Source organism: Mustela erminea, chromosome 5, assembly GCF_009829155.1.
Source record: "Mustela erminea isolate mMusErm1 chromosome 5, mMusErm1.Pri, whole genome shotgun sequence".
Lineage (NCBI taxonomy): Eukaryota > Metazoa > Chordata > Mammalia > Carnivora > Mustelidae > Mustela > Mustela erminea.
This window is the reverse complement of record NC_045618.1, coordinates 41957933-41982371: the sequence shown is the minus strand read 5'-3', so window position 1 is coordinate 41982371 and position 24439 is coordinate 41957933. Positions and strand designations below refer to the sequence as shown.

Genomic DNA, 24439 nt, shown 5'->3' with positions numbered 1-24439 from the left:
CCAAAGTTAAATGGAGTAAGGGTTCCTTTGCAAAAATTGTTCTTTGGGGAATTAAACTATGATTAAATTATCGTTTGGAAGCACACTCTAAATCTGGAAAAAAGGTTGGTATCCTCCCAAGTAAGTCACTTAAAAAAGGATAGTTAACTCTTTAAATGTCACTTTTACCTAGTTGTTCTCTTTCCTAACCTTTTAAAACTTGGACTCTGGGGTATAAGAAGGAAAAATAAAATGAGCCAAGTAGCTGAGCCCAGAAGCCCAAACTGAAATCTAATTTGCCTCCGTTCAGAGATTTGAGGGTCAGAGTAAGTCATGCCATGAGCTCCTCGCCAGAATATTTTAATGTTTGTGTTAATTATGTTTAGAAGTTTGAAATGAATACTATAGCTTTGAATGAGAAAACTGGCTTACCCAGTTAAGACAAAATGTGTAGACCAGCATTGCCAGCCCATGTGGGTCTCAGGGCCTGTCTCCTGCCCCTCATTCCTTTTCAGTTTGATATCTGAAAAGGGTATAAAGGCTTCCTGTATTTTTTTCCTCACAGTACAGAGCAGGTAGTTTTATTATGTACATAACTTACTAGCAGACTAGTTTGTGAAGACCTAACAGAAGCAATGTTAATGACTCTGAGAAAGGATTTCTGTTTATGAAGGAAGAGTAATTCTCACTCCAGGAGAGTGGTCAGCCTTTGTGAGGAGTGGCTGGCAAGGGTCTCTAGACACACTCTACAACTGCTAACTCTGTGGCTTTTCCTTTTTCCTCTTCAGCTGTGTGCGTTCATGTCTAAGTTTGTTCCATTTATCCAGAATACTCAACAATGCCACTGGGTCTGAAAAGGGACTGAGGTGTTAATCCATTTTGATAGAGACCTACATGATGCTGATGCCATTCATGGGAAACTATAACCAACTTGGTTGGCTATTTCCTTGGCCATAGAGTATAGGTTTTTGAAACTCTTTTTGATGTGTAAGTACCTCATCTGTAGGTATGTCATTATTGAAAATTCCATTTCAGTTCATTCTACTTTTGGATATTTTCACCAAAAAAAAAAAAAACCTTTAAATTGTATTACATGATTTTGAATATTTAAAGAACTTGGTTGGACTGATATTTACTTCAGACATCATATCAAAATGATCAAACTTCCCTAAAACCAGAAAATCAATACTGTTGATTCCATCAAACAGTATAATCAAATGAGGCCCTATTCATGGCTTCATGTATTTTTTTTAATATTTTATTTGTTTATTTGACAGAGAGCTAGAGAGAGAGAGCACAAGTAAGCAGAGCGGCAGGGAGAGGGGGAGAGAGAGAAGCAGGCTCTCTGCTGAGCAGGAAGCCCCATGTGGGGCTCGATCCCAGGACCCTGAGATCATGACCTGAACCGAAGACAGCCGCTTAACCAACTGAGCCACCTGGGTGCCCCGCTTCATGTATTTTTAACCCCTGTTGAAACTCCTACTATCCTCTGCCCACTTAGTTACGAGCCTTGGCTCAGAATGACCTTTAGCAGTTGCTTAGAACTCCTCTCATTTAACCAAGATTTGCCTTGGGCTCTGAGGGAAATAAGTAGAGGAGTTCCAAAAATATTCTCAAGTTTTCACATGAGTAACATTAATCAAATAATATATCTTCTCCAGTAACTATTCCTATTTACCTCTTTTTATACTGAAGTGGCTTGTTTAAAACAAAACAAAATAAAACAAAAAACAGTCACACCTCTACACTGACACTGTCCATGGATATAGCATACATTGGTGTATGTTACATTTCCTCTTGAATGGTTTCACAATGGCTTCAGATAGCGATGAGTAACAATGCATTGGCCAAGACAGAATATCTTCTTCCTTTCTCTAATGGTTCACTGCCCTTGAAAAAATTAGTCATTCTCTTATTGGGTTCCCCTGCACTTTGATTTTATTTCTGATACATTTGTTGAATTACAATTACTTATTTATTTCTACTAGACCTTGAGGTCAAACTTACCACGTTTTTGCCCATTAGGCATCTGCTGTACAGTCCTGCCCTAATGCCTAGCATATGGTGAATACAGTGTTTGTTAAATTGAGTGCATTTGTCTTGATTTTTATAGTTAGGTACTAGCAGCTTTTTCAGAGACATGGGTGATCAAAACAACTTGGCATTTATCTGTATTATAGTAAGCATTTTACGAATTTCATAGATAAAGATGTGTAAAATGTTTGATGAACAAAAATGTTCATGTAAGTGAATTTTTTTTTTTTAAAGAATTTATTTATTTATTTGACAGAGAGAAATTACAAGTACACTATAGAGGCAGGCAGAGAGAGAGAGAGAAGGAAGCAGGCTCCCTGCTGAGCAGAGAGCCCGATGCGGGACTCGATCCAGGACCCTGAGATCATGACCTGAGCCGAAGGCAGCGGCTTAACCCACTGAGCCACCCAGGCGCCCCCATGTAAGTGAATTTAAAGAGGAGAGATCGGGGCACTGGATGTAATGACACCTCCTGGGAACAATTTCTGAGTTAGGAGTATTGTGAGCTATATATTTTTTTCATTCTCTTACACTCTTAGTAGTTTTTCTTAGATTCCTTCCTTTTGAGCTAAAACATAACCTGGATATTAGAGTTGTTTTCTTTACCCCACCCTAGTTGCTACAGCTGATGAATCATAGAAACCAGAGAAGGGAAAGACCAGTGAAGTCATCTGGTTCACCTCCAAATTAGGGAGTGGAGTCTTGGGATTTGGGGAAGACTAACCTCTCATTTAAAAAGAGAAAAGAAAAAACTGCAACTAGTGCTGCTTAGAGCAGCTCACCCATCTGTTCACCTTTTGGTTTTTGGTTTTGTTTTTTAAGATTTTATTTATTTATTTGACAGAGAGAGATCACAAGTAGGCAGAGAGGCAGGCAGAGAGAGGGGGAAGCAGGCTCCCCACTGAGCAGAGAGCCCAGTGCGGGGCTCAATCCCAGGACCCTGAGACCATGACCTGAGCTGAAGTCAGAGGCTTAACCCACTAAGGCACCCAGGCACCCCTTGCCTTTTGCTTAACAGTATCCTGAGCTCTACCCTATTAGAACACAATCAGTAATGCTTTTCCAGAGCCCTAGAAGCACCAGATGCCAAAGTGTTAAGGAGTTGAACTAAAATTACCTGAGTAATAAAGTTGGATTATGAATCTTCCAAAGATTGTTTTAACAGAGTCTTAAAGAATTTAAAACTCTGTTTTAGCAAGACCTTACAAATGTAAGAGCTAGCAAAGAACTTGCAGATGATCTGGGCTAACATGGTAGTTCCCAGATGCAGAAACTAGGATGGAGATGGTAGGATATTACAGATATGCCGGGTCACGATGATAGGCCTCTCAATCCATTTCTGTCTGTATCACAGTCGCCCAGTGTCCTCCCTCATGGTGCTCTCCTCTGTCGTCTCTCTCTCCTCCTCTTTCTACTCTTCTGGGTTGGTGTTTGAAGAAGTGGCACAGATGATTTACCGTCGGTAGCTGCTCTTCATGTCAAGGAAGCCTGAACCTCAAGTATCACATGTCATTGGGCCACAGAGGGAAGCAGATGCCACCTCAGCTCCACCAGCAGCTGGTCTACCACACTCCTGGCTTCCCTTCTGCTAGCTTCTGTGCTGTTTCAGCTGCCAAACCTCTCCCATCCAGAGTCTGATTTTGTACTTTGGACTTTCTAACCAGTCCTGGTGTCCTTTGCCCTCCCTTGGAACCTTGCTTAGCTCTCTCCTAGCTTCTTAATGTCTTCCCATAGCATCCTGACATACCGCTGGTCTCTTGGGTTACAAAACTGGCTCCATACTGCTTGCTATTTGCTAATGTCCTCTTACAGAGTGGGGAGGAATATTTGTACCCTGTCAATAGTGGCAGCATTTGCATACATGTGTCCCCAGTGTAAATTTCCTTATCTAGTTACCTGAGTATATCACAGGTTCACAGTATTCAAAATCTAAACTCCTCTGCAGCATTAGAAATATTCAACTGTTTTCCTATAAGTTTTATTTTGGTAATATTCTACACAGATTTATTTACCTTATTTTTTCCATTTTATTTATTTATTTTTATTTAGATTTTGTTAGTTAACATACAGTGCGGTATTGGTTCCTGGAGTAGAATTCAGTGATCCATTACTTAACATACAACACCTAGTGGTCTCCTCAAGAAGTGTCCTCTTTAACCCACATCATCTATCTAGCCCCTACCCCACCCACCACCTTCCATCAACCCTGAGTTTGTTCTCTGTCATTAAGAGTCCCTTATGGCAGGGCGCCTGGGTGGCTCAGTGGGTTAAAGCCTCTGCCTTTGGCTCAGGTCATGATCCCAGGATTCTGGGATTGAGCCCGGCATCAGGATCTCTGCTCAGCAGGGAGCCTGCTTCCTCCTCTCTCTCTGCCTGCTTCTCTGCCTACTTATGATCTCTGTCTGTCAAATAAATAAATAAACAAACAAACAAATAAATAAATAAATAAGTCCCTTATGGCTTGTTTCTCCTCTCTCCTTTTTTTCCTTTTCCCTTTTCCCGTATGTTCATATGTTTTCTCTCTTAAATTCCTTGTAAGAATAAGATTATATGATACTTGTCTTTCTCTGACTGACTTATTTCACTTAGCATTGTATACTCTAGCTCCATCCATGATGTTGCAAATGGCAAGATTTCATTCTTTTTGATGACTAAATTATATTCCATTATATATATATACGCCACATTTTTTTTTAAGATTTTATTTATTTATTTGACAGAGATTACAAGTAGGCAGAGAGGCAGACAGAGAGAAGGGGAAGCAGGTTCCCCGCTGAGCAGGGAGCCCAATGCGGGGCTTGACCCCAGGACGCCGGGACCATGACCTGAGCCAAAGGCAGAGATTTTAACCCACTGAGCATCCAGGTGCCCCATACCACATTTTCTTTGTCAGTTCATCAGTCAGTGGACATTTGGGCTCGCTCCATAGTTTTGGCTATTGCGGACATTGCTGCTATAAATATTGGGGTGCATGTAACCCTTCAAGTTTGTATTTTTTAATCCTTTGGGTAAATACATAGTAGTGAAATTGCTGGGTTATAGGGTAGCTCTATTTTTAACTTTTTGAGGAGCCTCCATACTGTTTTCCGGAGCAGCTGCACCAGTCTGCATTCCCACCAACAATGTAATAGGTTCTCCTTTCTCCACATCCTTGCCAACACCTGTTAATTTTAGCCATTCTGACAGGTGTGATGGTATCTTATGATGGTTTTTATTTGTATTTCCCTGATGATGAGTGATGCTGAGCATCTTTTCCTGTGTCTGTTAGACATCTGGATGTCGTGTCTGTTCCTGTCTTCTCCCATTTCTTAATGGGATTATTTGTTTTTTGGGTATTGAGTTTGGTTAGTTCTCTATAGATTTTGGATACTAATTCTTTATCAGATATGTCATTTGCAAATATCCTCTCCTGTCCCATATGTTGCCCTTTAGTTTTGTTGATGGTTTCTTTTGCTGTGCAGAGCTATTTATCTAGATGAAGTCTCGGTGGTTCATTTTTGCTTTTGTTTCCCTTGCCTCCAGCGCCATGTCTAATAAGAAGTTGCTATGGCTGAGGTCAATGACAAGTGTTCTTATAAGAGACAGAGGAGGAGAAGGTCCAGAAACAGAGAAGAAGGCCACGTGAAGATGGGGAAAGATTGGAGTGATGCTGCAACAAGAAATATTGACAGCCACCAGAACCTGGAAGGGGCAAGGAAGGGTTTTTTCTTAGAGCCTCCAGAGGGAGTACGGCCTTGCTGATACATTGCTTTCATACTTTTCCCCTCTAGAATTGTAAGAGAATACATCTCTATTGTTTTAAGTCATGAGGATTGTGGTAATTTGTTATGGCAGCCTTAGGAAACTAACACAGGGTACATGAGCATATATAGCATATTTGAAAAATGTTTATTATGTATTTATCCTTGATTTATAGTTTGGATGGGTATGGAATTCTAGTTGCAAAATAGTGACTTTATATTTATTTCCTGATACATTTGTAAGTTGGCATTCCTCTGTAAATAAGAATTTTCCTTATCCCACTTTTTTTTTTTTTTTTGTCATAGAGCATGCATGCATAAGCAGGGAGAGCAGCACGCTGAAGGAAAGCAGACTTCCTGATGAGCAAGGATCCCCATGCAGTACTTGATCCCAGGACCCTGGGATCATGACCTGAGCCAAAGGTAGATGCTTAACTGACTGAGCCACCCAAGCATCCCCTTATCCCATCTTTTGTCTGTTTTCTTAAACTACCCATTTAGACAATTCAAAGTAATGCAAAAAATTTCTATCATTATTCACTGTGATGCTCAGATTATCCCAAATTTTAACTAGGAGAGGCTCCTTCTAATTGGCTTTGTGTCTTTTCAATAAGTTGTTTAACACAAAGATCACCCTGTATTTTCTCTGCCCCATTTCTGGAACCAGCTCTTTCTCCTCTGAGAACTGTTTCATTTACTGGAGAATGGTATTTAGAAACTAAGATCTGAGTGTTGAATATAATGCCATTCTTATTTCTTACCCGTCATGTATGACCTTTCAAAATCTCTCAGATCTTTTAGGAATTGCTCCCTGTTTGTATCAGGTGTTCTGAAATTTCATGGTGATGGGCCTCAGGTTTGTTTGTTTGATTGGTTGGTTGATTCTATTTATTGTGTCTTTCAGTCTAAAAACTTGTGGCCATTAGTTCTAGAAAATTGTCTTCAGTTATTTCTTGATGATTTTCTCCCTATAGTTTTGCCTGTTTTTTTCTTTCTAGAACTCCTATTATTTGAATGTTGGATTTTACAAATAGTTCTTTTTCCTTTTCTGGTCAAGTTTTTAAATACCTGACATTGTTATATACTGGTTATATATAACAAGGCTCAAAGATATAGCAGCTATACGGCTAGAGAGAGTCTAAACCATATAATGTAGAGGACTTGGGGCCAGCCTGTGTCTTACCGAAGAAGTGATGGTATGTGAAAAATATGGTGTGGTGGAAGAAGCAGTGAAAGGCAGGCTCAAAACCTCTAGCCTCAGGTCTGCCGTTTACTGGTCTAAGGGTTATGGTAGATTTGTCTGTACAAGTGGTTGCCAACAATTCCATCCACCCATGTCAATACATGTCACTTCCTTTATGAAGAGGTGGAATCGTTTTTCCCTTCTCTCAAATCTAGGTTAAATGACTTGTTTTGACCAGTAGAATACAGAGGAAGTTTTGTGGGCCTGGCAGCTTCCACTTTCATTCCTGAAAGCTATCAACCACCTTGCTGTGGAGAGGATCTTTTGGATCTTCCAGACTCTATTTGGGTCTCCGTAGCCAATCCAAAATAGACCAGAGATGAGCTGACCCAGTGAACTCTGCCCTTTGCAGAATCATGAACATAGGGTTGTTGTTGTTTTATGCCTCTGAGATTTGGAAGTAGTTTATTTCCTAACAATAGTAACTGAAACAAATTATTACCTGGATGTGGAGTATTGCTGTAACAAATACCTAAAAATATAAGACATTGACCTTATTGCCAGACAGTAATAGAGAGTAGATGGTTAGTGGAGGTTGAAAGGGTGGTGAGGAAATTGCAGTAGGAGGTTGGAGGAATGGCAGCCTAGCTTATGCTTTGGCAGAATGTTTAACATTACCATTGCCTGAGATAACATGAATGATAGAAAATATGCCCCGTGAACTCTGAATCTAGCCAACGAGATTTCTAGGCAGAATCCTGAAAATGCTAATATATAATATATATATAATAGGAGAAAAGTACACTAAAGAAAGATGTTTGGCTTTCAAGCAGAAATTGCTAGCTAGTGAAAGATTACAGAGTGAGAAATGGCCTCAGAATAAAGATCAAATTGTGTGTGGCTACAAAACCTTTTTTTTTTTTTTTTAATTTTTAAAATTCCTCATAAGGGCGCCAAGATGGCCTGGACAGTTAGGAGTCCAACTCTTGATTTCAGCTGGAGTAGGGTTCTTATGGGTCATGAGATCCAGTGCACCATTGTTGGTCTCTGGGTTCAGGGGAGTCTACTAGAGATGCTCTGTTGCCCTCTCCCTCTGCTCCTTTCCCCACAACTTCTGAGCACTCGCTCGCTCTGTCTCTCTCCAAAAAATCAATGAATTAATCTTTAAAAAAAAAAAAAAAATTCCAGAGAGATTTAATGTGGTACTTTGAAGACCATCTCAGGTCTTCTAGGAATCTTATGTGCACAAAGTAGAGAAGTAGAGAAGTCTGTTTTTAGAAGGAATAATACATGGGAATTTTGGAGCATGGAGTTAAACCTCATTAAGATTTACAGAAAATCCATAATGTTTTTGAGAAAATTGTATTGGTTATAAATTTTTGGAGCATAGAATGAACCTCAGTAAGATTTATAGAAAACCCACATAGTTTTAAAGATAATTGTGTGGTTTTTTTTAAAAATAATCTTGTTAATGAAAGAATTTACAGTTTTGTTGGACACAGAAACAGGACAAAATGAAAAGTTTCTGGATCTTTGTGTTTCTACTGGCATGAAGCAGATTGCGAGAACTACTCAGCTACAAATATGGGTCATTCTTAAGGAAAAGGAGATATTTCAGACAGTAGTGAAGAGGCCAGAGGGCAAAGCCCAAAACTGATCAGACTTAAAGCAGGGATCCGCAGACTACAACCCATAATGCCAATCCAGCCTGTCACTGTTTTTGTATAACCTATAAGCTAAGTGTCCTGGTAGCTTCAGCTTTTCTTCTTAAAGACCCACACCATTACTGCTCTGGTGTAGAGATCAAGACTATTCCTCTCATCTTAAGGATGAGAGACTAAAGACAGGAAGGCCTAGCCTGCTCTCAGACATTCTAGCAGCTGATTCACAATGGTTAAACCCCTTTTGATCCTCCAACCCCATATGAGCTGCCCCACCCAACATCATGTGGAACACAGGCTATCGGCACTGAATCCTGTCCAGATTGCAAAATCATGAGCAGAGCAAATAAACGGTTATGTATGTTTCAACCACTAAGTTTTGATAGTAACTTGATACATTGCAACAAGTAATTTGAGTGCATTATTTAATCTCTGGATTGGGCAGAAGACTTTAGTTGGGTTCCAGCTTCTCCATGTATAAAAACCAAGGATTAGACAAATTAATCTGAAAACTTCTCTCTGATCTACCATTCTGTTACTCTGACTTACTCTATTATTCCGTAATTTTTGTGAGTGCCTATTATTGCTAGCTAGTTACTATTAGCAGTGTTCAGATATGGTAGACGAAGTGTGAATAAAATACAGGCTTTAGAGGACAGCATGCAGAAAAGTAGACATAATCTGTGATCCATTGTAGTAGTAAACATTCTCCCTACTATGGGGGAAAAAGAAAAGAAAAAGAGAATCTTTGCACAAAGAGATTAAAAAGCTCTTTTATACTGGCAGAATTGGCCCCACATTCCTCAGATAGCAAACCATGACTTCTAATAGCTTCATTTTTATAACATCAGTGTAAAGTTCTGGAGCTTGAAGCAAACTGGCTATTTCACAGATGTGTATGTCTGAATTTGCTAGAGTCCCAAGATAAAACAACAACAACGTTCTTTTGGAGACCTGGTGAATTTTATGTAATGCGTATAATTTGAATTGAATCTTACCTTCTGTGAAGGGCCCACCACACACAAGTAGGAGTAAGAGGCTGTGCACCCTCCCCTGAAAAGAATAGAAGGGAGGCAGAAGCCTGTCCACCATTATAGGCAGCCTGTGTTCCCCTTCTGTTCCAAAATGTTCAGACAAGTGGGCAGATAAACATGATTTCTGCTTGTAAGTCTTCCAGCCTACATTTTTTAAAAAAGGATTTTATTTATTTACTTGACAGACAGAGATCACAAGTAGGCAGAGAGGCAGGCTGGGTTGGGGGGGGCTCCATCCCAGGATGATCCTGGGGTCATGACTTGAGCTGAAGATAGAGGCTTTAACCCACTGAGCCACCCAGGAGCCCCTCAGACCAAATTGAGCTATAAACATAAATCCCGGGGCTCCTAGGTAGCTCATCAGTGGAGCCAGCCCCCCTTGATCTCAATAGGGTTGTGAGTTTGAGCCCATATGTATAGACATTACTTAAAATCTTTCTTAAAAATGCAAATCAGAAATTGTATTAAAAGAGTTGGTTTATTTTCTGTGTGTTCTGATAGGGCCCATTATGTATCATTATAAGTGAATAGGTAACGGTGAGGTCAGGGCTGAACATCCAGAGACAACGCCCCCCCCCCCCCCCCCCCCCCCCCCCCGCCTCCCCTGCCTTGTGGCGAGTTGGCTAGGTGACCGTGAGCGTGGCTAACAATGTCTTTTGGCTTTCCTTTAATTTTATGGTTCTCTGAAGTGAAATGATGCCCAACTAGAAAGTAAAAATAGGCCTCAAGATAGGAGGAAGGTTAAAACACATAAACATCAGGATTAGAAGAGGAGCTTGCTCCCTGAAATGTGTGGAAGGAAGGAATTCAAAGATTGCAGGGAGAGGTCTTCAGGATTCTTAGCCAAACACTCCTGCTAGTTTGAATTCTGCGTACAGTTTTGAGCAGTCACACACTAAAACTTGTTTGCTTACATGTTGCCGGTGTGGTTCGTGGAAATAGAGAAGGGAAGAAAAGCGAGAAACGAAGTAAAACTGAGCGGAAGGAGCTGGCAAAGAGGCTGTGAAAGAAAGAGTTATGAAAGAAGGAAGGAAGGCAACTTCTTTGTTGGAACTTGAGGCTCAAAGCCGCCGCCCCCACCCAGCCCTGACTGCCTGCCACGAGGACGCGCAGCACTGCCAGGGCGCGGGGTGCAGAGCGCGGGTGCGGGAGGCGTGGAGAGAAGCTGAGAGGACGGCGCTCCGGAAAAACGGGCTCCTCTCGGAGCCTGAGGGGGTGGGAATCTTGGAGCCTGGCTTTGGCCTCCCACCCGTTTCTCTCGTCCCAACCCTGGCTCTGGGCCTGGCTGCGTGCTGTAAGGCCCGGGCGAGCCAGTCTTCACAGGACCGGACCCAGCAGATCGCCCGCCCCACTCTCCTCCCGGGAACTGCTTGCTGGTCAGAGGTTAAGCTAATGTGTTTGCAGACGGTAACTGGGAGCTGGAACTGGATGCCAACAGCCCCTCCTCAGGGGAATCTCGATTTATGTTTCCTGGAACAATTCTTTCTCCCATTGCATCGACGCTTAAAAAAAAAAAAAAAGTGACTTAACCAAGCTTACTTTGCTAATTTATTAGCCTAAGTCAGGGTCTGAGAACTCGACGTGGCGCTAAAAAAGTAAAAGAAGGGAAGGGTGGAAGAAACGAGGCCGCTGATGGGCCTCTAGGAAGCCTCCGCAGTGCTTTAATGGAGGGTTGGGCTGAGGGCGCGGGGACTGCTCCCGCAGGTCGAGACTCAGAACGTTCCAGGGCGAGGCCGCCCCAGTGGGCGGGCGGGCCAGGGAGGGTGAGTCACCCTGACTCCGGGTGGGAGCGGGCAGGGGGAGGCGGGGCGGGGCGGGCCTCCCTTCACAGGGAGGATGTGGCGGCTATAAAAGCCCCACCCAGGGCAGCCAGCTCTGCTCTACAACTGAGGACGCTCGCTGCTCTCGGCGCCGGGCCCAGGTAAGCGGGGTGCGCCCCGCCCTCCCGCTATGGCCCCGGGGCCACCGCGCTAGCGGGGCGGGGAGCAGCGGCAAGAGAGGAAGACGGCCTTACAAAGAGCCTTGGGCCACAGGAACCCGGGAGGCCGTCCAGGGAAGGGGGCTGGAGGGACGGTCCATACTGGGGTTCTGTGGAGAGCAGCGCTATAGCGCTGGTGGCCTGGGTAAGAGTGGCCTGGGTAAGAGTGAGGGGGACTGGTTGTGCTCTGGCGTTAGGCTTGCAAGGCAGAGGGAGGGGGGTGGGGCATCCCCCCCGAAGTGTTCCCAGAAAGCTGAGAGAGGGGTGCCGGGGAGGGGAACAGAGGAAGGCCCCACATTCCTGACGCGCCGGGCGCCAGGGTAGACAGGGTGTGGCTGCTCGGGTTGCCTTGGGTCCCGGGCTGAACAGGCTTGGGGGCAGTTCCCTCCACGTTGAACAAAAGCTTAACGGCCTTCTAGAAAGTAACCTTCCTCAGTTTTACTTTGTTTGAAAACAAAAACAAAAACAAAAAACCCACAACCAAACCCGCGTTTGTGGAACTTGTAGGACCATCTGGAGGGAAGCAGTGGGGTGGGGGAAATGAGAGGTGGGAGTTTGTAGGGGGTTGCTACCTTTCTCCCCAGTAAAACAAAACAAAAGAAAAAAAAAAAAAACCTCAGCGCATTCTCTTTTGTCTAGATTATCTTTTAGGAGAACAACCTCTGATTTCAGCGTTATCTGGAGAGTTTCCCACTTGGTTGACCATTTTTGCGTCAGGAAGTGTCCCCCAGGGTTGGGGGGAGGGGAGGAAGAGGATCGTCACTGACTGTTACTCCACATGATGCAGTAGTGAGTCAGGAACGAGGGTGTAGAAAAGGGCGTCGCCCGGAGACCGCTCCTAGAGCGCTGAGGCGGGTCTCGGCCCTTGGTGTGGAGGGTTGGATTCCATCAACTGACTGTTGAGAAGGTAGGAGGAGAACACCAATTTCCTTACCTGGGAAAGTGGCCTAAGGATGCCCATTCTTACCTCCACTTGCACAATTATTGTGGTAAACTTCGAAAAGCACGTTCTTTAAAAAATAAATATGTATAAATAAATAAATAAATCTGTAAAGCACACTGAAATCATTAGGTGCCATGCCACTGCAAATGGTCGCTTTTATGTTGAGTTGCTCTTAAGCTGTGAGTGTTCTGAATCTGTGGAAGAGCAGTGGCTTCATGGGTGCACACTGGGTCTTTATCTAAAGCCTTAAGATCCTAGAGCCCAGGGGTCTGGGCATTCAGCTCAGACTGACTGTACCAATGGATCCTGTCCAGAAATATGTGGTACTGTGCTGGTCTGGAACTTGGTGGTTTGGAATGCAGAATGTACCTTCTCATTGAAACAGTATTTAAAGGTTTTTAGGTTCCCAGGTTAGCGCAGAAATTCTACTTGAGGTGCACGGTATCTAAGTACTATATTGATAGTACATGCTTAATTTGGTGGTCGGGGGGAAAGGTAGGGAGGAAAAGTGGGAGGATAAGGGATGAGGATATGTGGGTAGGAAAAACAAATTTATGAAATATTATTCTGGAACTTTCCTTGGTTTTGAGATTGGCCCTCATTATTTGGAAAATTATATCTTTGCCCCCGCCACCTTTGTTTTTTCCAGCTTCCTCCTTTGCCCTTAGCATCCCTCTTCTCTGACATATCATAAAAGCCATTACTGTCATCATTTCTGCTGCTGCCCCTTCTTCCCATTTCAGTGTACTTACACGCAGCTGGAGGCTAGCAATTTGAATCAATATTCAGTAAGTTAGGAATGTTTGGTGGTCCTGAAATCCTCAGCAACCTAAACAGACCTGTGTTCTGTGAAATTAGAGGCCATGGAGTTAAGGAGCCACATAATTACAAATTTCAGGTCTTGTGAATGAAGGAAGATTTCAGATGAGGCCAGGTTCAGAGAGACAAACTCCAGAGAGGAGTCCGCTGGCCAGTGGTGTTAAGACATTCCCCTTCTTCCAAGTCTATCGATTATCTAAAAACTTAAGGGTTTCTCCGAAAGTATCTATCATATCTGTAGTGCAAGGGTGTGCCCATCAATGTGCATTTCTTTAGTTAAGGATTTATGATTTGGAGACCTAGATTTTGTAATTTCCCACAGTGCCAAATGGACTGCCTGTGGCAAATGCCCAGGAAATACTGCTTATTCACTGGCTTTGATTAGGTGCTTGTTCTTGGATTGCACCTCAGTATTTAACATCTTGTGTCTTTGAGCTATTAAAGTACTGTATTGACTGACATTAGGCTGGCTGTTGTGGCCATTAGTTTCCTGACAAATTTCTGATTTAAGTAGTTTCCTGGCAAGGTAGGTATCCTTCTGTAATTGCTATTGATTTTGGAGGCTGTAGACTCTTCCTGCACCATTGGGCCTAGAATCTTGTACTGACACACTCATGAGCCTCGGTCAGGGCTGTGGGCCTGCTGAGGCATTTTTTGTTAATGGAGAGTGGCCCTGTCAAAAGGAGGAGTCGCAGTCTCCAGTGGTTTGCTTTGAACATCTATTCATTCCACAGTATTTATTGAGCATCTATCAGGTTCTACTTGCAGATAGAGGTACTGGGTATGCAAGAGTGAACAAAACAGACTGAAAAAAGCCAAAACTGAACCAAAAACCTGCTTTGTAGACTTGAAGTCTGTTGGGGAGAGGAAAAAAAAAGAAAAGACCAAGTAAGTGAATTATATAGACAGTAATTAGGTTTTGAACTTTACATTTTTCCCAAATTAATATTTTAGTTTCCAAACTTGGCAGGGGCTCATTTCCCCCTTTAATCTAGATGTTCCACAAAACTGAGTGTCATATTTAGCCTGCCTTGTGGTAGTGATTCTTAAAGTTATTGTGACTTAACCTGCCTTCCAGATTTGATTGTGAGAGTTAAAACAGAAATGGAATGCTCCTTTTTTTTTTTTTTTTTTTTTGCACATGTGAATCCACCTCCCTCATTTTCCCTGGTGCCACACCCCATTCTAGTTAGAGGCTACATCAGGAAATTCCAGTTCTTTTAAAAAATTCTTTCCACCCCTTCACTGGCATGCTTTTCCTTCTGTTACCAGAAGCAGTCTCCATCTACTTAGTTGGGAAGCAGGTCAGCAGTAAGGGTCAGGAGATGCCCAGGCTTGTTTTGGGTGGTTCCAAACTGAGATTAGCTGTGAATCTCTCTTCTGGGGTAAACCCTGAAGCTTGAAGACCTCTGCTCAGTCTTGTCAGAGAGAAGTCAGTACATCCAAGTAGTCCGAGTTCTAATCCCAGGTTTGGTGTAGAAAGTTCTGAATCAGGGGAATGGCTATGACCTGGAGTCCTTGCTCTTTGTCTCTCTGCCACACCCAGTGTTACACACTCATAGCTCAGAGGAAATGGGAGTCCCAAGGCCACTTGCAAGTTCTTCCTCCTTTCTCCTCCTTCCTTGTATTCCAAGTGCCCTAGGAGATGTAGGTTACATTTGCATGTTGTCCAGGGGACAGAGCTAGGACCCGGGTGGCCTGGAAGTATAGAGGTGGGGTACTGGGGTGGGAGTGGGCTGTCTTTCATGATGAGGAAGAGGCTGCCTGTGAAGTGACCTGCCAGGCTTTGGAAGATTTGCAAGGAAACTGGCAGCTTAAGCATCCTTTGGAACTGGAACTGCATTTAGGATGTTCATTCTGAGCAAGAGAAAGAAAATGGAGCAAGAGTACATTGAAAAAAGAAGCCATAATGATACGGAAAGACCTCATGTGTGTAAACCATCCATAAATGCCACTGAGCACCTACCATTTGGTAGGCACTGTGCGCTGACCTATAAGGAAGCAAGTGGATGTGACAGAAACCCTGCGGGCAGATAAAATGGAAGACCATCTTTATATACTCATTTTTGATTATTTCACAGACACACTGAGATAGCACGGAGCAGGGAGAGGTGCAGGAGAAAAAGTATAGTATTTTTGTAGCCTGAAGTCTCATGAGGGTGTCAGATGCTCAAGATTTCGTGTTCCCAGAGAACCTGGGTCTTGAGGTGGTAGAATTGTGCTGAGTATATTCAGAGGAATTACCACCCCAGTGTCACTGCAGTGTGTGTGCGGGTGTGCACTCGTTGGGGGGAGGGGTGGAGAAATTTTATGGAAATGTTGGTGAAGTCCAGAGTGTGGGAGATCTTTTTTTTTTTTTTTGAAGGTTTTATTTATTTATTTGACAAATAGAAAACAGGCAGACAGAGCGGCAGGCAGAGGGAGAGGGAGGAGCAGGGACTCAGTTGCAGGACTTGGTCCCAAGACCCTGGGATCATGAGCTGAGTCTAAGGCAGACACTTAATCTACTGAGTCACCCAGGCACTCCCAAAGTGTGTGAGATCTTGAAGGCTGAGGTTAGGCTTTTCTTTTCTTCTTCCCCCTCTTCCTCCTCTTCTTCCTCCTCCTCCTCTTCTTCCTCCTCCTCCTCTTCTTCTTCTTCTTTTTAAGATTATTTATTTATTTGAGAAAGAGAGAGAGAGAGAATGCGAGCAGGGAGAAGAGGGAGAAGCAGGCTTTCCACTGAGCAGTAAGCTGGACGCAGGGCTCTATCCCAGGACCCTGGAATCATGACCTGAGCCAAAGGCGTTGCTTAACTTACTCAGCCACCCAGGCGCCCCGTTTAGGCTTTTTCTGTAGACACCAGGTCTCCATTAGAAACACAGTAAGTGGGCCATAAAACATTGACATTGTGCTGTAGCTCGAAGGCCTTGATTTCCTAACCCTGAAACTGTCCCATGCCAACTGACTTCATTCTTCCTGCCAGACTCTTTCCACCCACTCCAAACCCATGACCAGGGACTGACAGAGAACCTCTGAGAACACGAGGTTGCCACGTAGGTCTGTTGGGAGCAAACAAACACATACTGATTCAGATCAGGTAGCGAAAGGGACAAGCCAGATCAAGTGCTGTTGTGTCCATTCTACTCAGTTTGATCAAGGCCACTGGGCACAATTCCAGGCTTTTTGCAGGATGACTTGGCCCGGTGACTCAGGCATTGATCAAGACCATAAATCCCAGGAGAACAAGTTGTGTTTTCAGGAATGTTCTGTTGAATAAAAAGTGCTTGGGGTGGGGGGTGAGGAATAGACACAGTACAATATGAATTCTACTCCCAACACCACTCATGCAATTTTTTTCCTCCCCTTTTGGTTTAAAATTGCAGTCTGGTCCTATAGACCAGGAATGCTGCACAGGGAAGGTTTTGGTGGGGAAACCCAACCCTCCATGCTGCCACCCACACACATTTTCACTTTAAAAAATCCTCGTTTGTGTCATCCAGTTCCTGATTGATTCATCATGGTTGCTAGGGCTGTGTTTTGTGGTAACACATCAACACCACGTTTAAACTGTAAAGTGGGTGTGTCAACGAAACTGCTAGATTGTGCTCAGATTTCAGATTTGCCTATGTAGACCAGCCCATTGCAACATGTTTTTGTATGTTTGTGTGAATTAATGCTTGGGTTTTCTGGAGCTCATTCTTAATTCATTACAGTAGAACTTGTTTTTGCTGTTTACAAAATGTTGACTTTTGGGTCAACAAAACAGTTGTTTCAACTCTTCTTTGCAAATTTTGTTTTACTTTCCATTTTTGGGGAGAAGTTTAATCTGTTTCCCTTGTACTATTTCTACTACCACGTGTTTGATGTGAAACAATAAAATACAAAAAAAAGTAGGTAGGGTTTTAAAAAAGTAATCCTTTAAGTATCTTTAAGACAGTCCTTATGTTAAATGTAAATGATTGTTTTTCAACAGCTGCACAGATTTTGTTAATGTCTAGTTTTGCACTCCAAGGGCTTTTCCAGTCAGGCGGCTAACAGTCTTCATTCATTAATATTTTCAAGGCCAGAGGAGAAAACTGTTCCTTCACGGCACCGGGATGGGGGAGTGGTTGGTGGCTGCCAGGAATGAGTGAGTGCATTCTCACTCCTGTGGTGACTTATTTCAAATCAGTTTGAAGTGGGTGTGGCTCTTTCACTAAGTTTCTCTATCCCTCTCTAGTTCTTTCCTCTTTCTTTCTTTCTTTCTCTCTCTCTCTTTCCTTCCTTCCTTCCTTCTTTCTTTCCTCTTTCTTTCTTTTTTAGATTTACTTATTTTTTGAGGGGCGTGGGGAAGCAATCTCCCTGCTGAGCTACAAGATGTAGGGCTTGATCCCAAGACCCCAGGATCATGACCTGAGTGGAAGGCAGCTGCTTAACTGACTGAGGCACCCAGGTGCCCTTCTAATTATTTTCTTAAAGAAAAACAAAAACAAAAACAAAACAGAACTACCCAATAAAGAGCTGTTTTAATAATCTTGTTTAGTCAGCCAGCGCTTCTCTGGGAATGGGAGGTGCTGGTGTATGAAGATACTACTCATCAACAGATTGAATTTGCTGGCTTTTCCCCCTTCTTTTTTACAAGTTGAAACCAGTTGGAGATCTGGGTGAGGTCGAAGTGCTGGAAAGAATGATGTAGACTGCCATTTTCATGTGCTTTGAGAACTCTGCCAGGAAAGGAGTAGTGGTTCTGCTTTTAACACACTTTAAGAATTTTACACTGTGATGAGGAGTCAGTGGGAATGGAATTTTCACAGGGCTCATAGACTTCATTTTATTCTCAAAGCACTAGGTAAACTAAGGCACATCTCCTGCTTATAGTAAGAAAATTCAGCCTCCAGAGCAAATGTGATAAACAGATTAGATGAGTATTGGGGAACTTTGGCTTTCTGGCTCTCCCATATTTCCATAGCCATGCTTAAATTGGCACCATTCAGAAGCCAATATTTTAGACCCCCCACGGGGCACTACAGTAGACACAGCTTGTTTTAAACTTGTCCTCTCGGTTCTCCCACCACCCAGGGACAGACATTCTTCTCCATTCTTTCTCCCCAGTCCTTCCCCCATGTTTGTCTGGCTGGAACCTTCCAGGGTAATTGCCCTTCTCAAACCTGTCAGTACCTCACCGTTGATCTCTCAGCTGATCTCCCTCACATTACTTTTATCTTTCTCTCTGTCTGAGTCTTCTTTGGAAGGGAGAACGATTGTGGTCAAGTTGCCAGGGTGAAGACCCGAGAGTCAGACGACCCAGATTCTGGCCCTGCCTCGGTTCTCATTAATTGAGTAATCTGGGCTAACGCCTCAGGTGTTTCTCACTGCAACAAGATGAGAAGAGAGCTGGAAAGTGCTGTGGGGCGTAGTCTGCATTTCACCATTTTGTGTGTGTCTGCAGGCCAAGAGTGTATGCTTGTCAGGGGTTTGTTGATTGATTATTTGAAGGTTACTAGTGTTTGTAACCTACAGTAGCCCTACCAAGACTTCCTTTTACTGCTTTCAAGGGTAGCATTGCACTGACGTGTTCTCATTAATCAAATATATTATGTTAATGTTTTAATAAAAGTTCTGAGTGGCAAAGCCAACTTTCTTCTAGAGACTACCCAGTCCTCCACAAAATGACTGCGTTGCCAAAGGATTGGATGTAATGAAGAAACAAGGGCCGAATTCTATTTGTAAGGTGAAAATGTGTTTGCCATTATGCTTACATGAAATAGGAAATATTTCTTAGATACCAGAGAACTTGCACAGAGCATATAGCAAGCTTCATGGAGATTCTATTATGGTTATTATGACATTTTTGCTTTTCCTGTAGAATGGTTATAAATAATATAAATATAAATGTTCACTCTGCCAAATACTGACTTGTTTCTAAAAGTTTACTTGGCACCTGGAGTGTGCAAAGGCTCTCTTAAGTTTGTGGGGAACCAGGATGCTATGAAGGAGGTGAGGTAAAATATACTCCTGCTGCTTTGAATTGTACTTAGACATTTGCCATTTGAATTCTTGGTACATGTGGGAACTCAGTACAGTGTGCTCTTCAAAGAAGTCTGGTGGCACCAGAAAGTGCTTTTGGCACTTTCTTGGCACTTTTGGAAGGTGGGCAAGAGCATGTGGGATGGCAGCTACAACCATCCCATGAGCAGAGGCCAGAGTAGTGGTGACTCCAGGAATGGGTACAGTCTCCTAACCAAGAGGAGAGGTGAAGGTAAGGAGATGGGGGAGGAAGCAGCAATCAGGGCACTGTGGATGAAAGGAATACAGCTTTTGGAGAGAAGCAAGGGACTGTGGGGGTCAGGCCACTTTTGCTGGGGGGGGGGTTGGATAGAAGACACTGATACTGGGTTTCTGTGCCAGTCTTGGAGGGCTGGCCTGAGCTGGAATAAGAGAAGGCTATTGAAGGATGGGTTTTGAACCGTTGGATGAGATGATATGTAGGGATTTAATTGATAGTAGCATGTGGGATTGTTGTGATGAAGTAACAGGACAACTGTGGACGATAAAACAGAAAGATTTGTGGGGCCTTTAAAGACCCTTATTTCCTGTCTCTCCTCAGTGTTGTGGCTTGGGAGGAGAATTAACAGGAATGGAGAGTGTGTATCAGATTGTCTTTGGCTTATTCAGTAATGAGGGTCTCATGTGAGACAAGCTTAGGCAGCTGTCTGCAAAGCCAGTGCTCAGGGCTGGAAAGGCAGCTTGAAAGAACTCTACAATAAAAACTTACTGTGCCTCTGTGGTCGAGATTCCCTAAACAGCAGAACCCACGTGAGGCACCTGATTTAAGAACGAAGTGGATTTTTAATCCACATTTCTTTGTGAGCAGAAACAATTCTGTTTGCAAGTCTGACTTACTCATCCTCTCTTTGGGGTTTTCCTTTTGTTTTGGCATTTTTATTTCTTAGCTGTTTATGGTGGGGACTAGAATTCTGTTAGGCAGATGACAACAGTTTACTCCTCACTGCAGACCTGCTGCAGTTCTGACGAGGCTCAGCGGTGATGGTCAAGGTCAGGATTGGGTGGTTAGTATCTTAGGGAATTCATCTCCACTTTGGTGATTCTCAGGCTGATGGATATGACGAGATCTTGTGGAATATTTTTTGGCTCAACTAGAAGTAGGAGATTTCTTGCTTTTTCTGTCAAGGCAGACTCAAATTTGTCTGTCCTGACAAGAAATCTCAAACTGAATTTTCCCATGATCAGGCTACTGCAAACGTTTTTGGACGAGGATTGGACCATGGCACTAGGGGATCCTCTAGACCAGTGCTGTCCAACAGAAATACAATGTGAGCTGCATTTGCCACTGTGAATTTCCTAGCAGGCCTAGGAGAAAAAGGAAAAACAGGTGAAATTAAATTTAAATAATGTATTTTGTTTAACCCAATAAAGCCAGCATATCGGAAGTACAATATATAATCAATAAAATTAAAACAGATTTTATGTCCTTTTTCTCACTCTAAGTCTTCAGAATCCAGTGTGTAGTTTACACTTACTGCACTTCCCAGTTTGGACAGGACACCTTCCAAATGCTTGATAGCCCCGTGTGGCTGGTAGCTGCTGTATTGGGCAGTCCAGTTACAGAGGTGCATGGCCTCCCATACCAGAGTGTTATGTTTGCTATAACCAAGGAACCTATATGGACACCTCACTGTCATTCAAACTCATAGTTCACATTAGGGTTCACTTTTAGTGCTGTACATTTTGTGGGTTTTGACAACTGTATAATGGCATTATAGTATCTTACAGAGAAGTTTCATGGCCCTAAAAATCTGCTGTGCTCCACCTCTTCATCCCTTCCTCCTTTCCCTCTAATTCCTGGCAACCACTGATCTTTTATTGTCTCCATGGTATTGTCTTAACCAGAATATTATATCGTTGGAATCATACTATGTATGTAGTATGTAGCCCTTCAGACTGGCGTCTTTGACTGGTAATATGCATTTAAGATTCTTCCATGTCTGTTCATGGCTTGATGGTTCATTTCTTTTCAGTTCTGAATAATGTTCTGTTGTCTGGATGTACCATGGTTTATTTATAGAGCAAGACCTTTTTTTTTTTAATTTTTTTTTTTTTAAAGATTTTATTTATTTATTTGACAGAGAGAGATCACAAGTAAGCAGAGAGGCAGGCAGAGAGAGAGGAAGGGAAGCAGGTTCCCTGCTGAGCAGAGAGCCCCATGCGGGACTTGATCCCAGGACCCTGAGATCATGACCTGAGCCGAAGGCAGCGGCTTAACCCACTGAGCTACCCAGGCGCCCTAGAGCAAGACCTTTTATAATCAGGATTATATCCCAGCAGTAGAACATATTTTGGGGATAGGCGTGTCTGAGAGCTATGGGTATAGGGGTAATTGGAATAGCCTTAATTTTCTTTTTGCTTTGCTTAAAACTATTCAGTGGGGGCGCCTAGGTGGTTCAGTCGTTAAGCGTCTGCTTTTGGTTCAGGTTGTGATCCTGGGGTCCTGAGATTGAATCCCGTATCAGGCTCCTTGCTGAGGAAACCTGCTTCTCCCTCTCCCACTCCCTGTGCTTGTATTCCCTCTCTTGCTGTCTCTTTGTCAAATAAATACATAAAATCTTAAAAAAACAAACAAAGAAACAACTGTTCTGTGATTATTAAGAAGAGAGAGGGGGTGGTCTAGGAGAAGGAGCTGAGGATGAAAATCTTGCAGAGATATGTCCATAAGCACAAATAAGGGTGAATCTTCTTACATCCGTCCACCTCCACCCAACACAGACTGGAATCTGCTTAGTCCACAGTGTTCTGATAAGTTAGCAAATGTCTATGTCAAATACTCCTTCCAAGCCAGTTTTACAAAAATATTTAGATCATGCAAACTGTTGGGAGAATGGAAAACTGGATTTGCATGGACACAATTTCTTTGATCCAAGAATATTAAGCAAAGAGTCTGAAGCAGGAGTTATTAAAATTCAGATGTCGAATCCACTGTTTCAGGTTACAGCTCTGCTCTGTTTTCCTTCTTTGGGGGTGATGATGCTGAATGACCTATCTTGTCTCAGTTGAGATAAATTTCCTGCTGCTTGGGCACTCTTCATTGGCAGACGTTGGTATATCAATTCCGAGAACCGTGTGATTGCAAAGCTGGAAAGCCAATTCATCAGGCTATAGTGTCGCTGCCTGATTAAGTGTATTAACTGGAAGATGACTTCATTTCAGCCCTTTTGAATCTTAAATACAAGGGATCGGTCTTTCTTGGGATGAGTTAATGTCAGAACATCTGTCCATGGTCTTTTTCATAAATAGCTGCATATCTTCTAGGCATTGCTGAGCTAAGAAAATAATGGATAATAATAAAGGTTCTATTTAGGAATGGGCCAGCGTGCAAATATTGTTGATTTCAGGTCCTTTTCAATAGAGAACATTACTGGTGAGAAACACAGAAGCAGTGGCTGGTTGGACAAGCTTGTCCCTTTTTTTTTTTTCTTTTTAAGATTTTATTTATTTCTTTAGAGAGAGTCAGAGAGGGAACACAAGCAGGGGAGGGTGAGAAGGAGAAGGAGAAGCAGGTTTCCCACTGAGCAGGGATCCAACAACCATATGGGGGGATCCATCCCAAATCCCTGGAATCATGATCTGAGCGGAGGACTGATGCTTAACAGTTGAGCCAACCAGGTGCCCCAAGCTTATCACTTCTTATAAGAAGTGGAAGACTCAGTTTTATCCTGTTTGAACAAGTTGCATGAGCCTTGGGGAGCATTTTGTTTTTGTATTCACAAATCACATCTATCCCAGTTCTGTTTACACAGAGCACGAGAAAGACTGGCTACTTCTTCTACTTCTTCTTTTTTTTTTTTTTAAACTTAAGATTTCATTTATTTATTTGAGAGAGAAAGAATAAAAGAGAGATCTTGAGCAAGGGAGGCAGAGAAAGAGGCAAGAGCAGACTCCTGCTGAGCAGGGAACCCAATGCAGAACTCGATCCCAGGACCAAGAGATCATGACCTGAGCTGATAGGCAGACCCTTAACCTACTGAGCCACCCAGGTGCCCAGACGGACTACTTCTGTAGTCCATCCAAAACCTAAGGCAAACCATCTCTCAGCTTAATTTGCCCAATCATAAGATAGGAATTGCATCCATTTGCAAAAATTGCTCTAATATCTTCAGATGAAATGGTCCAAGAAATAGAGATTAGTATAATGAATCACTGCGCTTCAGGGGAAAAGAAAGCCTCTTTGTAAATACTTTTGTTGTACTTTTTTCCTCCAGCTTCCTTCAAAATGTCTACTGTTCACGAAATTCTCTGCAAGCTCAGCTTGGAGGGTGATGTAAGTATATCATTTTGTGTAATTTTTGCAAATTAGACGTCTCTCTGGATAACTATGCTACTCTCTTTCCTTGTACATCTAAGGACAATGAGAACAAATATACACAGTTATTCCCCTCTCTTCATTCCCCTTTTCTTCACCATTACTTTTACTGTTTCCAGTAGTTCAATTTGATGGAAATGTTATGGCACTAGAAACTTTTTTGGCATCACCTTAAAATTGGACAGGCATTAGTGACACTGGGGTGGCTGGAGTTTTATCCTGCTATATACTTAGTGTGTCAGTGGTGGTAATTGCTATGTTGATCCTTGAGTTTTAATGTCATACCCTGGCATTTTATTAATGATTGGCATAAGCTACAGCCATATCAAAAATGATCCTTGTGTTTTGGACTTATTACAGTGTCTGTGAAATTATTCTAGACAAGGACTTCCATGTTTGTTGTTTTAATTTAACACCCGGGAAATCTTTAATCTAGAAAAACTAGGATAGTTGTGTGTGTGTTTTTTGTTTTGTTTTTGTTTTTTAGCTAAATAAATATTCTAATTCATCATGTTTGCTTTTTTGCTTTGGCTATCAGGGAGCTCAAAATTATATCTTACTGTCTTTCACAGGAAATATGTGAACCTGGAAATTCTAATGCTTTGTTTTATAGTCAAAATTTTCTTAAACTATATGTGAAATTACAGGTCATTGCAAATACTTTTAGAATCAAGTAGAATATAAATTATGAATATGTAAAAATATTTAATAATTCCATACATCTTTCTG

The 24439-nt window shown here is 42.6% G+C and overlaps 1 protein-coding gene across 1 annotated transcript in view; it reads left to right on the top strand.

Moving 5' to 3' along the window:
- Positions 1 to 11449: 11449 nt before the first annotated feature.
- The window catches only part of ANXA2 (annexin A2), a 44993-nt gene continuing 32003 nt past the window's right edge, over positions 11450 to 24439 (top strand). Inside the window, exons 1-2 of the mRNA XM_032342728.1 lie at positions 11450 to 11552; positions 23610 to 23668. Of these exons, the coding sequence (XP_032198619.1) occupies positions 23621 to 23668 (48 nt within the window). The 5' untranslated portion in view covers positions 11450 to 11552; positions 23610 to 23620. The remainder of the gene's footprint in view (positions 11553 to 23609; positions 23669 to 24439) is intronic.